General features: G+C 53.0%; 1 protein-coding gene and 1 non-coding gene across 2 annotated transcripts in view; one reads left to right on the top strand and one right to left on the bottom strand.

Annotated features, from left to right (window-relative positions):
* The window catches only part of PIEZO1 (piezo type mechanosensitive ion channel component 1), a 234,788-nt gene extending 219,342 nt beyond the window's left edge, over positions 1–15,446 (bottom strand). The window contains exon 1 of the mRNA XM_060253863.1: positions 15,372–15,446. Coding sequence (XP_060109846.1) covers positions 15,372–15,435 — 64 coding nt within the window. The 5' untranslated portion in view covers positions 15,436–15,446. The remainder of the gene's footprint in view (positions 1–15,371) is intronic.
* TRNAT-GGU (transfer RNA threonine (anticodon GGU)) lies at positions 2,504–2,575 on the top strand. The gene has a single exon. It is a non-coding gene; the product is annotated as a tRNA-Thr (tRNA).
* Positions 15,447–17,664: the final 2,218 nt, after the last annotated feature.

Consider the following 17,664-nt stretch of genomic DNA (forward strand, 5'->3'; position numbering starts at 1 on the left):
ATCGATGGTGCGGTCTCATTTGGAATACTGTGTGCAGTTCTGGTCGCCGCACCTCAAAAAGGATATTATAGCATTGGAGAAAGTCCAGAAAAGGGCAACTAGAATGATTAAAGGGCTGGAACACTTTCCCTATGAAGAAAGGTTGAAACGCTTGGGACTCTTTAGCTTGGAGAAACATCGACTGCGGGGTGACATTTTAGAGGTTTACAAGATAATGCATGGGATGGAGAAAGTAGAGAAAGAAGTCGTGGTAGATAACACACAATAATTCTCACAATACAAGAACTCGTGGGCATTCGATGAAATTGCTGAGGAGACAGGTTAAAACAGATAAAAGGAAGTACTTCTTCACCCAAAGGATGATTAACATGTGGAATTCACTGCCACAGGAGGTGGTGGCGGCCACAAGCATGGCCACCTTCAAGAGGGGTTTAGATAAAAATATGGAGCAGAGGTCCATCAGTGGCTATTAGCCACAGAGTGTGCGTGTGTGTGTGTGTATATAAAAAATTTTTGGCCACTGTGTGACACAGAGTGTTGGACTGGATGGGCCATTGGCCTGATCCAACATGGCTTCTCTTATGTTCTTATGAGTGGGGAATCAAACCCGGTTCTCCCAGATAGAGTCTTTGAACCTAAGAAGAAGATCGTAGATGTATACCCTGCCCTGCTCCCTGAATCAGACTCAGAGCAGCTCACAATCTCCTACTTCCCTCACAACAGACACCCTGTGAGGTGGGTGGGGCTGAGAGAGCTCTTACAGCAGCTGCCCTTTCAAGGACAGAGTCTCAGAGTGGCTTACAATCTCCCATATCTTCTCCCCCCACAACAGACACCCTATGAGGTGGGTGGGGCTGAGAGAGCTCTTACAGCAGCTGCCCTTTCAAGGACAGAGTGGCTTACAATCTCCCCATATCTTCTTCCCCCACAACAAACACCCTGTGAGGTGGGTGGGGCTGAGAGAGCTCTTACAGCAGCTGCCCTTTCAAGGACAGAGTCTCAGAGTGGCTTACAATCTCCCATATCTTCTCCCCCCACAACAGACACCCTATGAGGTGGGTGGGGCTGAGAGAGCTCTTACAGCAGCCGCCCTTTCAAGGACAGAGTCTCAGAGAGGCTTACAAACTCCCATATCTTCTCCCACCACAACAGACACCTTGTGAGGTGGGTGGAGCTGAGAGGGCTCTCACAGCAGCTGTCCTTCCAAGGACAGAGTCTCAGAGAGGCTTACAATCTCCTTTCCCTTCCTCCCCCACAACAGACACCCTGTGAGGTGGGTGGGGCTGAGAGGGCTCTCACAGCAGCTGCCCTTTCAAAGACAACTCCTGCGATAGTTATGGCTGACCCAAGGCCATTCCAGCAGCTGCAAGTGGAGGAGGGGGGAATCCAACCTGGATCACACACTTCACCACTGCACCAAAGTGGATAAGAGTCCTCCCAGGCAAGAGTCCACACACTTCACCAAACTGAAGGTCTGAAACAGCAAGACTCTTCTCCCCCCCCCCCCCCCCGCTCTTTAAAAAATAATTGTCTTTATCATCCTGGAAGCAGGCTGGCACCAGTTTTGACAGAAAAATGGAATGCATAGAAATGCCAGGAGGCGAAATCCAGGAGAGTTTCCAAGATGTTTTGGCCTCCACCGCATGACTGGGTGAGGGACAGGGCCTGCCCCCTTCAGCACCTCTCTTACTAGCAAGGCCCAGCCCTTCTCCAGGGGGCAGGCCACGACTGGGGCAAGGGGCTGGACTCCAGCCCTCCTCCTTTCTCAGAGCGACTGCCGCGATAGAGCATTTCGCTTGTGACCAGGTGACGCTTTCCCGCTGCTTCTTTCCTGACAGGCCCCGGCCCAGAAATCCGTTTGGAGGCTGCAAACCGCTGAGCTATCCAGATGAAAAACCAATTTGGTGCTAATTAAAAGAAGGACAGAGTGCTCTCCCTTCCCATCTGAGAGCAGCAATCCCACCCCCCCATCCCACTGTCTCAATTTCCGCTTACTGGGGGGAAAATTAATAATCGCGAAGGCCGCTTCACCCACGGCATCCTGTTTTCGTGGAAAACTAATCTGATTTGCAAGCTCCAGGCCTTTATTAATGCTCCCAAGGGATGGGGGAGGACTCCGAGACCCCAGAACAGGCAGCAGAAAAGGCTGGACCACCGGATTGCACAGCCGGTCGCTTGCAAAACGGGCCTGGCTGCAGGAAAGTTGGCACAGCCCACCTGGCCTCAGCAGCAGCTACAAACAGCTCTTTTCTTCTGAAGTGGGGCTGCTGCTATGGGGAGGAAGTGCAAAGGGGCAGAGAAGACCAGGCTTAGGCTAAAGGCTGTGTGTCCCCAGGGGTAAAGCATCAGGGCAGACCCCAGGTTCAAGTTCCCGGTCAGCCAGACATTCACAGGCAAACTGGAACAAAGTTTTTGGAACAAAGTTCGAGTCCTGCGACACCTTTAAGGCCAGCAAAAGTTTTATTCAAAGTAAAAGCTTTTGTGTGCAAGCACCCGTGGGGGAGGGACTGTGGCTCAGTGGTAGAGCATCTGCTTGGTAAGCAGAAGGTCCCAGGTTCAATCCCCGGCAGCTCCAACTAAAAAGGGTCCAGGCAAGTAAGCGTGAAAAACCTCAGCTTGAGACCCTGGAGAGCCGCTGCCAGTCTGAGTAGACAAGACTGACTTTGATGGATTGAGGGTCTGATTCAGTAGAAGGCAGCTTCATATGTTCATATGAACAATGGATCTCCCAAAACCTTTAGGGGAGGGATGGTGGCTCAGTGGTAGAGCATCTTCTTGGTAAGCAGAAGGTCCCAGGTCCAATCCCTGGCAGCTCCAACTAAAAAGGGTCCAGGCACGAAGGCGTGAAAAACCTCAGCTTGAGACCCTGGAGAGCCGCTGCCAGTCTGAGTAGACAAGACTGACCTGGATGGACCCAGGAGGGTCTGATTCAGTAGAAGGCAGCTTCATAGGTTCACCCTTCTTCAGATGTGAACCATGGAACAAACTGTTTATTTATTTTCAAATAATTGCATGTACAGTTGTTTACATGATTGCTTATTGATTCTCTAATTGTATCTGAAGAGGTCTGCTTGCACAGGAAAGCTTATACTTGGCATAAAATGCTGTTGGTCTTCAAGGAGTCTGACTGGACGCAAGCAGTGTTCTGCTGCTTCAGGCCAACACAGAAATTCGCCTGGACCTCTGCTCTCCTTTGGGTCAACCCCCCCCCCTGCCCCTGCAATGGGGCACTGAAGCTCAGAGGAGGCAGCTCACCAACGCTGCCTGAAAGCTTCAGAGCAAAGAAAAGATCTGCAGTCGCTAGTTCAGAGTCAGCTGCTATACTACACTACCTCTCATTACACGAAAGGTTTGCTTTCTATTCCTGAGCCCAATTCAAGGTGTAGGTTTTGTCCCTTAATGCTGTGCAAGGCTTGGGACCAGGGTGTCTGAAGGACCGTCTTCTCCTGGGACTTAAGACCACACAGAGAGACTGTCCTGCCCTGTCCTGCATATGAAAGAGGTCTTTTTGGTGGCAGCTCCAGTTACGGAACACCCTCCCCAGGGAGGTGCACCTGGCCCCCTCACTGTCAATCTTTAGCTGGCAGCTGAAGACTGTTTTATTTAGGACTGTGTTTGATCGGTTTTAGAGCCCCGTGGCGCAGAGCGGTAAAGCTGCGGTTCCGCAGTCCAAACTCTGATCATGACCTAAGTTCGATCCCAGTGGAAGCTGGGTTCAGGTAGCCGACTCAAGGTTGACTCAGCCTTCCATCCTTCCGAAGTCGGTCAAATGAGTACCCAGCTTGCTGGGGGGGGGAAGCTTTTTCCCCAATGACTGGGGCAAACCACCCCGTAAACAGTCTGCCGTGAAAAAGTTGTGATGCGACTGCTAGGTCATTCAGAGAATTGACTCTATTGATGTACTGACAGGTCTTCAGGGCAAGAGCGTTCTTGCAGAAACTGACTTTGGTGGGCAAATGCTTTACTTATACCTTTAGCTTTAACCGTTATACATTCAAACCCAAGGGGCGAAGCTGCAGTCCCTCCCCCGGCACTGTCTTTCCCAGGCTCCCTGACAAGTGCACACTTATCAGACAGAGACGGCCTTGGCTGTCCCGAAATCAGGCTGAAAAAATGCCTCATTCGTTACATAGAAATTATAGCCAGCAAAGTGAAAAATGAAAGTAACATCCTAACTGAAATGGCAAGAGGTACTCTTGACATCCTTAACCTTTCCCTGTGCTGGTCTTATGGGAACTGCTATTCCCAACTTTTTTTTTTTAAGTCTCCTTCTTAAAAAAGTCTTGTAGCATGGTTATGTTGTCAACTGCAAACATATGTATTGTGTCTTTCTGTGCAAAGAAATTAAGAGTTTCAAGAAAGTGTGTGTGTGATATTTGTTCATGTCTTGCGGCTCTCAAACATCTGGCGTTTATCATATGTGGCTCTTATATGAAGCAAGTTTGGCCACCCCTCGTGTGGAGGCAAGAGCCACGATTCAGCAGCAGGGTGGAGCAGAAGAAGAAGATATTGGATTTATATCCCGCCCTCCACTCCGAAGAGTCTCAGAGCGGCTCACAATCTCCTTTACCTTCCTCCCCCACAACAGACACCCCGTGAGGTGGGTGGGGCTGAGAGAGCTCTTACAGCAACTGCCCTTTCAAGAACAACTCCTATGAGGGCTATGGCTGACCCAAGGCCATCCCAGCAGCTGCAAGTGAAGGAGTGGGGAATCAAACCCAGTTCTCCCAGATAAGAGTTCGCACACTTAACCACTACACCAAACTGACTCCAGGAAGTCCACCAGGCAAAGAAATGCAGAATCCCGCTGAGGAGACCTTCCCCTGGGGCCCCTAGTCCAGGGGTGGCCAAACTTGCTTAACATAAGAGCCATAAAGAATAAATGTCAGATGTTTGAGAGCGGGCAAGGAAAGAAGGAAGGAAAGCAAATAGATGGGGGGATGGAGAGGTGGAAAGGAAGCAACTTTAACTTTAAATGTGTTCTCCAAGCCAGCAGCTGGCTTGGCAAAGCAATTTAAAGAGACAAAATGCCTTCTCCAAGCTGGCCAATGGAGTGGTGGGGACTTCGAGAGCCACACAATATGTGTGAAAGAGCCACATGAGCCTCCCAAGTCACTGCTTGGCCCCCTCCTGCCCAGACAGCCAGAGCACGAGTTGACCTTCGATAGGCCCAGAATGCGGGGAACAATGCAACGCTTAAAAAAAAATCCTCGCTATCATCGGCCTGCTTTCGTTTTTGCTGTGCTGAGGCAGCCAAACAACGGCAGAACAGCTGCAGAATCAGGATAAGCGGAAACCCCCAAGTGGCCGCCATCCCCACCACAGATCAGGCTGATAGAAAGAGGCTCTGAGCCGCGCATTCACAAGAACCAGCACAGGATCTAGAGAAAGCTGGGGCACATCCTGGGCGGTGGCAAAACACACGCCCTGCAGGCAACCTCCAGCAGAATGCTGCCTAACTCAAAAGCTGGCCTCCTGGCAGCTCCGGAAAGGACTTAAGTGGCCCTCGTGCGCCACATTGAGGAAGCCTCTTCATGCCCCTCTGCCCTGCAACAGGCTTGTCTGGAACAAGACCAGAACCAACGGGTTGAAGTTAAATCAGAAGAGTTTCTGGCTCAACATTAGGAAGAATTTCCTGACGGTTAGAGTGGTTCCTAAGTGGAACAGGCTTCCTCCTCGGGAGGTGGTGGGCTCTCCTTCCTTGGAGGTTTTTCAACAGAGGCTAGATGGCCATCTGACAGCAATGAAGATCCTGTGAATTTAGGGGGAGGTGTTTGTGAGTTTAGGTGGTTCCTCAGTGGAACAGGCTTCCTCCTCGGTAGGTGGTGGACTCTCGTTCCTTGGAGGTTTTGAAACAGAGGCTAGATGGCCATCTGACAGCAATGAAGATCCTGTGAATTTAGGGGAAGGTGTTTGCGAGTTCCCTGCACTGTGCAGGGGGTTGGACTGGATGACCCTAGAGGTCCCTTCCAACTCTAGGATTCTAGGATTCTTCAGGAGGTGGTGGGCTCTCCTTCCTTGGAGGTTTTGAAACAGAGGCTAGATGGCCATGTGACAGCAATGAAGATCCTGTGAATTTAGGGGGAGGTGTTTGTGAGTTTAGAGGGGTTCCTCAGTGGAACAGGCTTCCTCCTGGGGAGGTGGTGGGCTCTCCTTCCTTGGAGGTTTTTAAACAGAGGCTAGATGGCCATCTGACAGCAATGCAGCTCCTGTGAATTTAGGGGCAGGTGTTTGTGAGTTTCCTGCACTGTGGGTTGGACTACATGACCCTGGAGGTCCCTTCCAACTCTATGTTTCTATGATCCTCAAAAAGAAGAAGAATATGTTTCCTTCTTTGCAAAATGTTGTGCGCTCGCTTATAAGAGAGACTCCCCCTGCTTTCCCTTTAGGATCCCCAAAAAGATGGCAGCGGGTTGGACTAGATGACCCCAGAGGTCCCTTCCAACACCTATGATCCTCAAAAAGAAGAATGTTTCCTTCTTTGCAAAATGCTGTGTCCTCGCTTATAAAAGAGACTCCCCCTGCTTTCCCTTTGTTGTTGTTGTTCAGTCGCACAGTCAAGTCCGACTCTTTGCGACCCCATGGACAAAGTTACGCTTTCCCTTGAGGATCCTAAAAAAGGTGGCAAAGGGTTGTACTAGATGACCCTTGAGGTGCCTTCCAGCTCTATGCTTGTTTCTATTTATACAGACATGCACTTTCAGACACACTTTTCCACTGAGTGCAAAAAGACCCTGGCTCAGTCCCGCGGCATCTCCAAACCAAAGATCTCAGATAGTTCGCAAAGAGCTCTGAGCAGCCGCCAAACAAAGACCACCCAGAGCTGGAGGAGCTGGTGGTCTCGCTCAGCAGCAGCCTCGGTTCCAGCGCTCCGCTGAAGGAGATCTCCAGCAGGATTGCAGCAGCAAGGAGGGGCTTGTGAAAGAAGGAAGTGAAAACCCAAAACTCCAGCTCTGCAGGCCAGACTTGTTGCAAGAGAGAGATAGCAAGAAGGGCGGAGGTGAGGTCTAGAGCAACGGGGACGGCTGGGGTGCCATCACACACACACACACACACACAAACAGAGTCTGTCTGCCTAACATGCATGCTCATGTGCACACACCCCTTTAAGAGCTCAGAAAGTTCACTCGGACCAGGCTTCCCAGAGGTCACCTCCAGGACCAGTTTCGGCCCATCCAGCTCAGAGTTGCAACAGGCAAGACAGCCATTTCCTCACAAGCGTACCCACAACGGCTCTCCCTTCTTTCAGTCATCACTGCCAGCTTCCACGCATCGGAATTTAGGGAGCTGGAAGAGGGTGTGCGTAGGTGGGTGTTCCAGGGAAACTGAACGGCTGTCACCCCTCCCTCGAAAACTTCACAGTGGCCAAAAGTGAACCACACACACACACAAAGGACTGTGGGGAAAGGAAAGATTTTAGCCACATTCATCTTTCTGTTTGGGGGTCCCAGAAAGCAAGACAGGAATGCTAGAAACGCAGTTAATTCCCTCCTACTGCCCCGTGGTGCAGAGTGGTAAGCTGCAGTCCTGCAGTCCAAGCTCTGCTCACGACCTGAGTTCGATCCCAGTGGAAGCTGGTTCAGGTAGCCGGCTCCACATTGACTCAGCCTTCCCGAGATCAGTAAAATGAGTCCCCAGCTTGCTGGGGGGGAAGTGTAGCGGACTGGGGAAGGCAATGGCAAACCACCCCGTAAAAAGTCTGCTGTGAAAACATTGTGAAAGCAACGTCACCCCAGAGTCGGAAACTACTGGTGCTTGCACAGGGGACTACCTTTACTAACTGCAGATGTGCAAATGTGAGAACAAAGTTACTGACTGATGTGTATGCCTGATTTGCTGCCATTTATGGCACATCTAAGCCCTTAAAAAGACAAACCAATTTTTTTCTATTTCAATTTATTAAGGTTCCTCCGCTTGGTCTACTGGGGAGGGAAGGAACCTTCACCTTGCTACAAGTGAGTAGTGACTTGCTCAAGTCTGCTGTGTGATTCACATGCTATCCTGGCATGTGAATTTGTTCCCTAATCCCTAGGCAAGGCTTGCAGAATGGCATGACTGCTGGGGGTTTTTTGAGGAGGGGATATAGGATTAAAATTACAAAACACAAGCCTTCTGTCAGCTCATGATTCATCCGCACACCATGAGTTTGTGCGGTGAAGAGGAGCTGGGAACCCAGAGGCTTATAAGCTGCCAGAGACAGGTCGTGCAAGATTCGAACCCAGCCCCAGGGGCGAGCGGTGCTTGGCACCAGTTCAAGTCACTCTTCCCGGCAGCATCGTCCTCTCAATACCAGAAAAGTGGGGTGCAGACCAGATGAAGGCACAAGCACCTTCAGAGGCACAGTTATAATTAAACTTCTCACATCCTGCTGTGAGTCACCGCAAGGAGAGAGACAGGCACAGACCGGGACAAAGAAACTCAGTGCTGAGTTAAGACAGAGCAGGAGGGGGAACCCTGTTTTGGCAGGCAAAGAATTAGTTTTGGGGAGGCCCTCTCTTAACCACAGCAAAAGTCCCTCCTGGCTTTCTCGCAGTGTGCAAAATCTTTGTCCCAACTTAACAGTCTAATATGACCACAAATGCAACCACATCACTGCCATGACGTCGGTTCAGGAAGCAGAACGGGCTAGGAGGGGGCCGGGAAAGAAATGGGTCCATTTGACAAGTTTGCTCATCGTGTCCAGAACCTGGTCATGGACCACAAGATGCTGGCCACGTGGGCAGCTCTGCCCCCAAAGGTGCCGCTCTGGCACTCGAGTCACACTGGCTGGAGAGGCACACGGCCACACCTCTGGCTGCTACGGTTTTGGGGCCTTCACCACCTTCCCCTGGGAGGCTGCAGAAGCCTGCCAGCTCGGGATTCCACTCCCCCAGCACCGCACACGTGGTCTGACAAGACACTAGGAGACTGTTGGGCCATCAGGCCCTGGGGCCTTTGCAAACACGCTGCAACGCGCAACAGCCATTCTCACAGTTCTTGCTCAGAAGTCAAACAAGCTGTCAGCTGCCAAAGGGAGGACGTCTCCACAGAGCTGGGGCACCAAGGCCAGGTGAGGCTGCCCCAGCGCTCTCCTCAGCAACCGTCTCCCACACAAATTCCACCCAGCTCCAGGCAGCTGCTTTATTGATTTAGCCTTGCTGGAATTCAGATGCTGCAGCCAACAGGGGGGGGGGGGGGGGGTTCGGGAGGAAGGGGACAGGAATGATGACGGCATGTACGGGGAGGGGGGCGGGGAGGGAGCATCAGTCTCTTTGGAAAGACTCCGCTAGAGAAAACCAACCAGCGGCCCCCACTGCTGGCAAATTCCTGCGCTCCGTGGCTCTAGCCAGGCTGGTCAAACTTGCTTAATGTAACAGCCACACAGTATAAATGTCAGATGTTTGAGAGACACAAGACGGACGGACGGACGGAAGGAAGGAAGGAAGGAAGGAAGGAAGGAAGGAAGGAAGGAAGGAAGGAAGGGAAGGAGGGAGGGAGGGAGGGAGGGAAATAGATGGGAGGATTTATTTATTTATTTTAGGCAACGTATAGTCCGCCCTTCCCCAAGGATGGGCTCAGGGCAGATAACAACATTCTAAAAAGAGTATTAAAAACAACAGTTAAAACCAGAGTGATGTGGACAATGCAATTTGACAGACCATACAAATTATAAATGTATGAGGGAGGGAGAAGTGGAAAGAAGAAGAAGAACTGCAGATTTATATCCCGCCCTCCTCTCTGGATCAGAGACTCAGAGCGGTTTACAATCTCCTATATCTTCTCCCCTCACAACAGACACCCTGGGAGGTGGGTGGGGCTGAGAGAGCTCTCCTAGAAGCTGCCCTTTCAAGGACAGCTCTGCCAGAGCTAGGGCTGACCCAACGCCATGCTAGCAGGTGCAAGTGGAGGAGGGGGGAATCAAACCCAGCCCTCCCAGATAAGAGTCCATGCACTTAACCACGACCCCAAACTTCTACACCAAAGAAAGCAACTTGGCTGACTTAGCTTGGAGAAGTGATTTAAAGAGAGAAATCCTTTCTCCAAGCCCGCTGATGGAACAGCGGGGGCTTCAAGAGCCGCACAATGTGTGTGGAATAGCCACACTTGGCTCCCTAGCTACAGTTTGGCCACCCCTCCTCTAGGGGGCAGAGAGATGTCACACTCGCGCACCGTACACCTTTCACATTCTGCCTGTAACATGCATGTGTTGGTAAGTTATGCTCCTCTCGAGCACTTGTCCGTCTTAACCCTGACACCCTCACTGAGGGGTGCGGCTAACCAGCTCCCAGACCCCTTCCCGGAAGGGTCCCTAAATGGGACATGCCCACCCTAAGGTTACACTGAGCCTCCCTTCCCCTGCAAAGCTGCACCCAGAAGCAAGTCACGAGACTCTTAAGTCTGTCTGTACACACCTTAAACTCAGGGTCATTCACACACACACACACAATACCACATTAACCCACTCCAGACTAGGAATGCAAGGTGAGAACACCGTCTTTGCCACCAGCAAACTAAGTGCTATCTGCTCCCCTGACCCACAAGGGCCAGACAGACAGGTCTCCCTCCAGGAATCAACCCGGAAGGAAGGGCAGAAGAGCTGCTTTCAGTTCAATTATTCAGCAAATAGCAGAGCCCTTGGGGAGGACTGGGGAATCCTGGCTGCTCCGCTCCGGGTGCGGAGCGATGCATTCCCAAGGTACAAACCGGGAAAACACTTCCTGGGGCCCAAAAAACCAGAGCAAATAAACGCAGCGCTCAGAGAGACATCGGCAAAGCCAGGGCCGAGGGGGCGGGCGGTGTGAGCCAGCATCTGCCCCTGTCTCTCTGTTCTCCACTGAGCTCCTTCGTTGGCAGGACAATCTGGGAAGGACACAGACCCTCCCTTCACGTCTCCTGACAACACCCGCCTCTCTCTTTCCCCCAACGGCTGGCTATTGGAACCAAGGGCCAGGGAAGAGTTTACCTTCGCAACCCTCTGGGGCGGGATTCCGGGCTCGCTTGTTCGTTAAATATTTGTCTAAAACTGGCTAGCTTGATGTACACAGGGCCTTTCAAAAACAGACCTCTGGGGCGAGGCGTGGGAGGAGGGGAGCACGGGATCTCTGGGCGAAGACCGCCTGACAACCCCACCGATGCAAGAAGTGCCCGGACAGCTGAGGCAGGGAGGGGCCAGAAAGAAACCCCTCGACTGGGTCAAACTGCAGATTATCAAATAACTTTGAACCCAGCAGCGGCCTAAGAAAACCAGTCCAGCACCAGCCCTGCGTCCTCTGAAAACCAAACAGCCTTCCCCCCCCCCCAAGGGAAAACAGGAGGCGCAAAGCCAGCGCCCATGCCGCAGGCCCCAGTCCCTACATGCAACATTTGAACATATGAAGCTGCCTTCTACTGAATCAGACCCTCCTGGGTCCACCAAAGTCAGCCTTGTCTACTCAGACTGGCAGCGGCTCTCCAGGGTCTCCAGCTGAGGTTTTCCACGCCTACTTGCCTGGACCCTTTTTAGTTGGAGATGTTGGGGATTGAACCTGGGATCTTCTGCTTACCAAGCAGATGCTCTACCACTGAGCCACCATCCCTCCCCTAATAACAGAACATATGAAGCTGCCTTCTACTGAATCAGACCCCCCTCCGTCCATCAAAGTCAGTCTTGTCTACTCACACTGGCAGCGGCTCTCCAGGGTCTCAAGCAGAGGTTTTTCATGCCTACTTGCCTGGACCCTTTTAAGTTGGAGATGCCGGGGATTGAACCTGCGACCTTCTGCTTACCAAGCAGATGCTCTAACACTGAGCCATCATCCCTCACCTGACTGGCAGTGGCTCTCCAGGGTGTCAAACTGAGGTTTTTCACGCCTACTTGCCTGGACCCTTTTTGGTTGGAGCTGCTGGGGGTTGAACCGGGACCTTCTGCTCTACCACTGAGCCACTGTCCCTCCCAAAGATTGAACATATGAAGCTGCCTTCTACTGAATCAGACCCGCCCCCCCTCAGTCCATCAAAGTCAGTCTTGTCTACTCAGACTGGCAGCGACTCTCCAGGGTCTCAAGCTGAGGTTTTTCACACCTACTTGCCTGGACCCTTTTTAGTTGGAGATGCCGGGATTGAACCTGGGACCTTCTGCTGACCAAGCAGATGCTCTACCACTGAGCCACCATCCCTTCCCTAACTTGTTATTTGACCAACGACAATTTAAAGTCACTGTGGCATAGCAGTAACAGCGTTATACTAGGATCTGGGAGAACCAGGTTCGAATCCCCGCACCGACATGGAAGTTCAGTGGGCGACGTTGGGCCAGCCAGACTCTCAGCTTGGCCTACTTCAAAGGGTTGTTGTGAGGTTAAAACGGAGGGAAAGTTTGTAAGACGCTTTGGGTCCCTGTTAGAGAGGACAGTGGGGTATAAACAGAGCCGGCCCTAGACTGTCTCGCACCCTAGACAAGGCAAACTTTTGGGGGCCCCACCCTGCACTGATAACGTCACCCAGTCACATGGAGGGTGCCCAATTCGGCACCCCCAGAAGGCCAGCGCCCTAGACCAGGAGTGTCAAACATGCAGTTTGGGGGCTGAATCAGGCTCCCGAGCAACTGGCTGTCATCTGCTTCTTTCTGCCTCTCTCTTGCTCCCTTCTGCATCACAGCTTGCTTTGCCAGGCTTGCTCAATCGCACAGGAGCTACAGAACAAAACCTCTATTTTCTCCATTGGCTGAGGCTCCTCCCTTGGGGAGGCAGAGCTTACTTTGCCAGGTTCTCTCAATCGCACAGCAAAGCTACAGAGTCAAGCCTCTCTTCTTTCTTTCGGCTGAGGCTTCTCCCCCTCCTGGTCCCCTGGGGAAGGAAGGAAAGAGCCAGAGCTTCCTTTGCCCCATTCTCTGGATCCCATGGGAGAAATACAAAGAAAGCACCTTTAAGACCAAGGAGTGCTAATGTTTTAAGCATGTTTTTAAGTTTAAAAAAAAAAAAACATTTGTGTTTGTCTGTGTCCTTTATAAAATTTATATCTCTGCTACCTAATCTTCAATAGGTACACACACGGCCCAGCCCAACAAGGTCTCATTTATGTCAGATCCGGCCCTCATAACAGATGAGTCTAACACCCCTGCCCTAGATGATCATCTAGTTTGCCTATTGACAGGGCCGGCCCTGGGTAGAACTGCTGTAAAAACAAAAATCAGTTTCCACTTCAAACACTCCAGCCGAACTGAACTCTGCGAGGGAGAATGAGAAAGCGCTTTGTGTCCTGCACCGGAGGAGACCACCAACATGACAGGTCGTCCGTTGTGCCAGCGGGTGCCGCCGCCGAGCGAAAGCGTGATTCAAAAAAGACGGTTGCAGCAGCCTCATCATCTGGCCAGGCGTTTCTGGATGAAAGGGAAACCCGCCCTGTGACGAGGCTGGAAAATGTTGCAAACCTTTTTTTTGGGGGGGGGGGGTAGGTGTCGGTGACACACAGAGGGCTGCTTATTGCAGAATTTCCAAGAGCCAGCGACCGACCGGCCATGCGGGAGACTGAAGAACACACACACCCCTGCTCTCTTTCACTCCCCCACGGTACTGGGGGAAGAAAGTTATCTCCCTCCTTAGAACTCGTCTGCTTGCTTTAACTTCACACGGCGGGGGAACGAAAGGCAGAGACCTGCTGGGTCTGAGTTGTTGGCACAGCACTCTTTGTGTTTTCCAGCCATGCTCTCTCTCTCTCCCATACAGGCACACCAAAGCCTGCTATTGCCACAGTGCTAGGCAATTATCAATGATCTGGGATGCCCAAAGCAGCAGACTGGACAATGGGTGGTGGCACGAGGTGGCAGGGGAAGGGGGGGTGGCGGCACAGCCCTGGGAGGAATGGGGAAAGGCTTGGCTGAAGAAGGGGGTGGGGGTGGGCTGGCCCAGAGGAAAGGAAGCCCATCCCAGGCAGACCAACTCGCTTGGACTGGCCCAGTGAAGAACAATCCCAAGGCAGCAAAAGGGCCGAGGGGGCTCAAAAGGCCACCTGCTCCACCTCGCCCATGTCTGGCTCCGTTTGAGGGGCTACCAAGGCAGTCCCCGGCCAGCAGGGCAGGTTCAGCAGGTGCTGCCAGAATTGAGCGAGGGGTCCAGGTTTACTCCTGAAAGCCAAGAGCCATGACTTTTGCGGGGTGGGACTGCCATGAGGTGCAATGACTCTCAGGCCCCGGTCAGCCTTATGGGAGGGATTTTGCCACTTTCCCCTAACCAGGGGTCCCCAACCCTCCAGGCCTTTGGACCGGTACTGCTCCATGGCTTGTTAGCAACCGGGCCATTAGTTGTATCATTATTCTATTATATACAATGTAGTAAGAAGAAGACGACAACGACATTGGATTTATACCCTGCCCTCCACTCCGAATCTCCTTTCCCTTCCTCCCCCACAATGGACACTCTGTGAGGTAGGTGGGGCTGAGAGAGCTCTCCCAGAAGCTGCCCTTTCAAGGACAGAATCTCAGAGCGGCCTACAATCTCCTTTCTCTTCCTCCCCCACAACGGACACTCTGTGAGGTAGGTGGGGCTGAGAGAGCTCTCCCAGAAGCTGCCCTTGCAAGGACAGAATCTCAGAGTGGCCTACAATCTCCTTTCCCTTCCTCCCCACAATGGACACTCTGTGAGGTAGGTGGGGCTGAGAGAGTTCTCCCAGAAGCTGCCCTTTCAAGAACAGAGTCTCAGAGCAGCCTACAATTTCCTTTCCCTTCCTCCCCCACAAAAGACACTCTGTCAGGTAAGTGGGGCTGAGAGAGCTCTCCCAGAAGCCGCCCTTTCAAGGGCAGAATCTCAGAGCGGCCTACAATCTCCTTTCCCTTCCTCCCCCACAACAGACACTCTGTGTGGTAGGTGGGGCTGAGAGAGCTCTCACAGAAGCTGCCCTTTCAAGGACAACTCTGCCAGAGCTACCACTAACCCAAGGCCATTCCAGCAGCTGCAGGTGGATGAGTGGGGAATCAAACCCAGATAAAAGTTCAAAGGCTTAACCACCGCACCAAAATAAAGTGCACAATTGTATCATCCTGAAACCATTCCCCCCCCACCCCAGTCAGTGGAAAAATTGTCTTCCACAAAACCGGTCCCTGGTGTCCAAAAGGTTGGGGACCACTGCCCTAAGCCACTCGGAGGCCTCCAATTCTCTCTTTCTCCCCCTGGAAACCCCCACGAAAGGAAAGGAAGCGACGGGCGAGACGACCGAGGGACCGTGCGCAATGCTAGGAGCAGAAGGAGGTCCCCTAAAGGCCATCTAGCCCACCCCCAGAGGGAGGCGAACCCGTGCCTCCCACTCCTCCAAGCCAGGGCGCAGCCGTGGAGTCGCGGGAAGCCTGGGTCGAGGCGCCGGCCCTCCTTCTCCCCACCCCCGGGGGAGCGCAGCTTGGAGAGGCCGGGCGGGGCGGCACTTACCGGCCAGGAGGGAGAGCGGCAGCAGCAGCCAGCAGAGGACCCCGCAGAGGACGCGCCGCTCCATGCCGCCTCCGGCTCGGGCTCGGGCTCGGGCTCAGGCGGGCCCCCAGGCAGCCAGCGGCGGCAGCAGCAGCAGGGCGCACGTCGCGGCCGGCGCGCTCATCGCCGCTTCCCGGGGAGGGGCCCGGCCAGGGCCACCGCCCCCCGACGGCAGGCTCAGGGGCCGCCTCTCGGGCTGGGAGCCCCGGCGAGCTCCGGCATGGGGGCGGGAAGGCGGCTGTGGGACGAGAGCGCAGGGCGAGCCGGCCCCTCCACGGCCTCCGGAGGAGAACTTTCTTGCGCCTCCGCTGCTCTCCAGGCGCCGCCTCCTGGCCCACCCTTCCCGGCAAGGAGGGCCGGCCCAGCCCGCCCCGGGAGCCGCCCCGCGCGGCCCCCGAGCGCGGCTTCCCCGGCAGGCAGGCAGGCAGCCCCTCCGCACGTGTCTGGCCCCGGCCCGGCGGCGCTGCTTTGCTTGGCGCCCAACTTGCCCGGCTGCTCTTTCTGCGGCTCCCCCGCCTGGCCCTTTCCCGCGCCGGCCGCACCACCTAGCGCCCACCAAGCGCCACCGCAGCCCGCTCCTCTGCAAGGCGACGGCGCCTCTGCGCGCCTGCACTGCGCTGCTGCAGCTGCAGCCAACTCCCAGCTGCGCCCGCCGCGATGAGGAGGGTTTTGGATTTCTATCCCGCCCTTCGCTCTGCGTCTCAGAGCGGCTCGCTGGCTCCTTTACCTCCCCCCCCCCGCCACAACAGACACCCTGTGAGGTGGGTGGGGCTGAGAGAGCTTTTACAGCAGCTGCCCTTTCAAGGACGGCTAGAGAGCTTTGGCTGACCCAAGGCCATTCCAGCAGCTGCAAGTGGAGGAATCATAGAGTTGCAAGGGATCTCTAGGGTCATCTAGTCCAACCCCCTGCAAATGCAGGAAACTCACAAATACCTACCCCCTAAATTCACGGGATCTTCATTGCTGTCAGATGGCCGTCTAGCCTCTACTTAAAACCCTCCAAGGAAGGAGAGCCCACCACCTCCCAAGAAGGAAGCCTGTTCCACTGAGGAACTGCTCTAACGCTCAGGAAGTTCTTCCTAATGTTGAGCTGGAAACTCTTTTGACTTAATTTCAACCCATTGGTTCTGGTCCTACCTTCTGGGGCCACAGAGAACAATTTCACACCATCCTCTATATGACAGCCCTTCAAGTCCTTGAAGATGGCGATCCTATCACCTCTCAATCACCTCCTCTCCAGGCTAAACATGCCCAGCTCCTTCAACCTTTCTTCATAGGACTTAGTCTCCAGACCCTGCAACATCTTCGTCACCCTCCTCTGGACCCCTTCCAGCTTGTCTATATCCGTCTTAAAATGTGGTGCCCAAAACTCAACACAAGACTCCAGGTGAGGTCTTACTAGAGCGGAGTAAAGCGATACGATCACATCACATGATCTGGACACTATACTTCTGTTGATACAGCCCAAAATTGCATTTGCCTTTTTAGCCACCGCATCGCACTGTTGACTCATGTTCAACGTATGATCCACTAAGACCCTTAGGTCCTTTTCGCACATACTATTGCTAAGACAAGTCTCCCCCACTCTATAACCATGCATTGGATTTTTCCTACCTAAATGCAGAACTTTACATTTATCCCTGTTAAAATTAATTTTATTGATTTTAGCACAGTTTTCCAGCCTGTCAAGGTCATCCTGTATCCAGTTTCTGTCTTCTTCTGTGTTTGCAACCCCTCCCAATTTAGTATCATCTGCAAATTTAATAAGCATTCCCTCTATTCCTTCATCCAAATCATTGATAAAGATGTTGAATAAAACGGGTCCCAGGACAGATCCTTGAAGCACTCCACTTGTCACTCCTCTCCAAGAGGACGAGGAACCATTCAACCAGTTACAGATCCACCTAACGGTAACAGGATCCAAACCACATTTGAGAATGTGGAGAATCAAACTTTGGAGGGTGGGACTCCTATGAGGTGCACTGGCTACTCCTAACGTTACTCCCAGGCACATTCCCACATGGGCCCCAGTCAGCTTTATGGGAGGGGTTTTGCAACTATTCCCTAACCCAGGAGTCTCCAACCCCCGGGCTGTGAACTGGTACCGCTCCGTGGCCTGTTAGCAACCGGGCCATTAATTGTATAATTATTTTATTATATACAATGTAGTAATAATAATAATGACAATATTGAATTTATACCCTGCCCTCCACTCCGAATCTCAGAGTGGCTCACAATCTCCTTTACCGTCCTC

This window comes from Heteronotia binoei, chromosome 14 (genome assembly GCF_032191835.1).
Source record: "Heteronotia binoei isolate CCM8104 ecotype False Entrance Well chromosome 14, APGP_CSIRO_Hbin_v1, whole genome shotgun sequence".
In the NCBI taxonomy this organism is placed as follows: domain Eukaryota; kingdom Metazoa; phylum Chordata; class Lepidosauria; order Squamata; family Gekkonidae; genus Heteronotia; species Heteronotia binoei.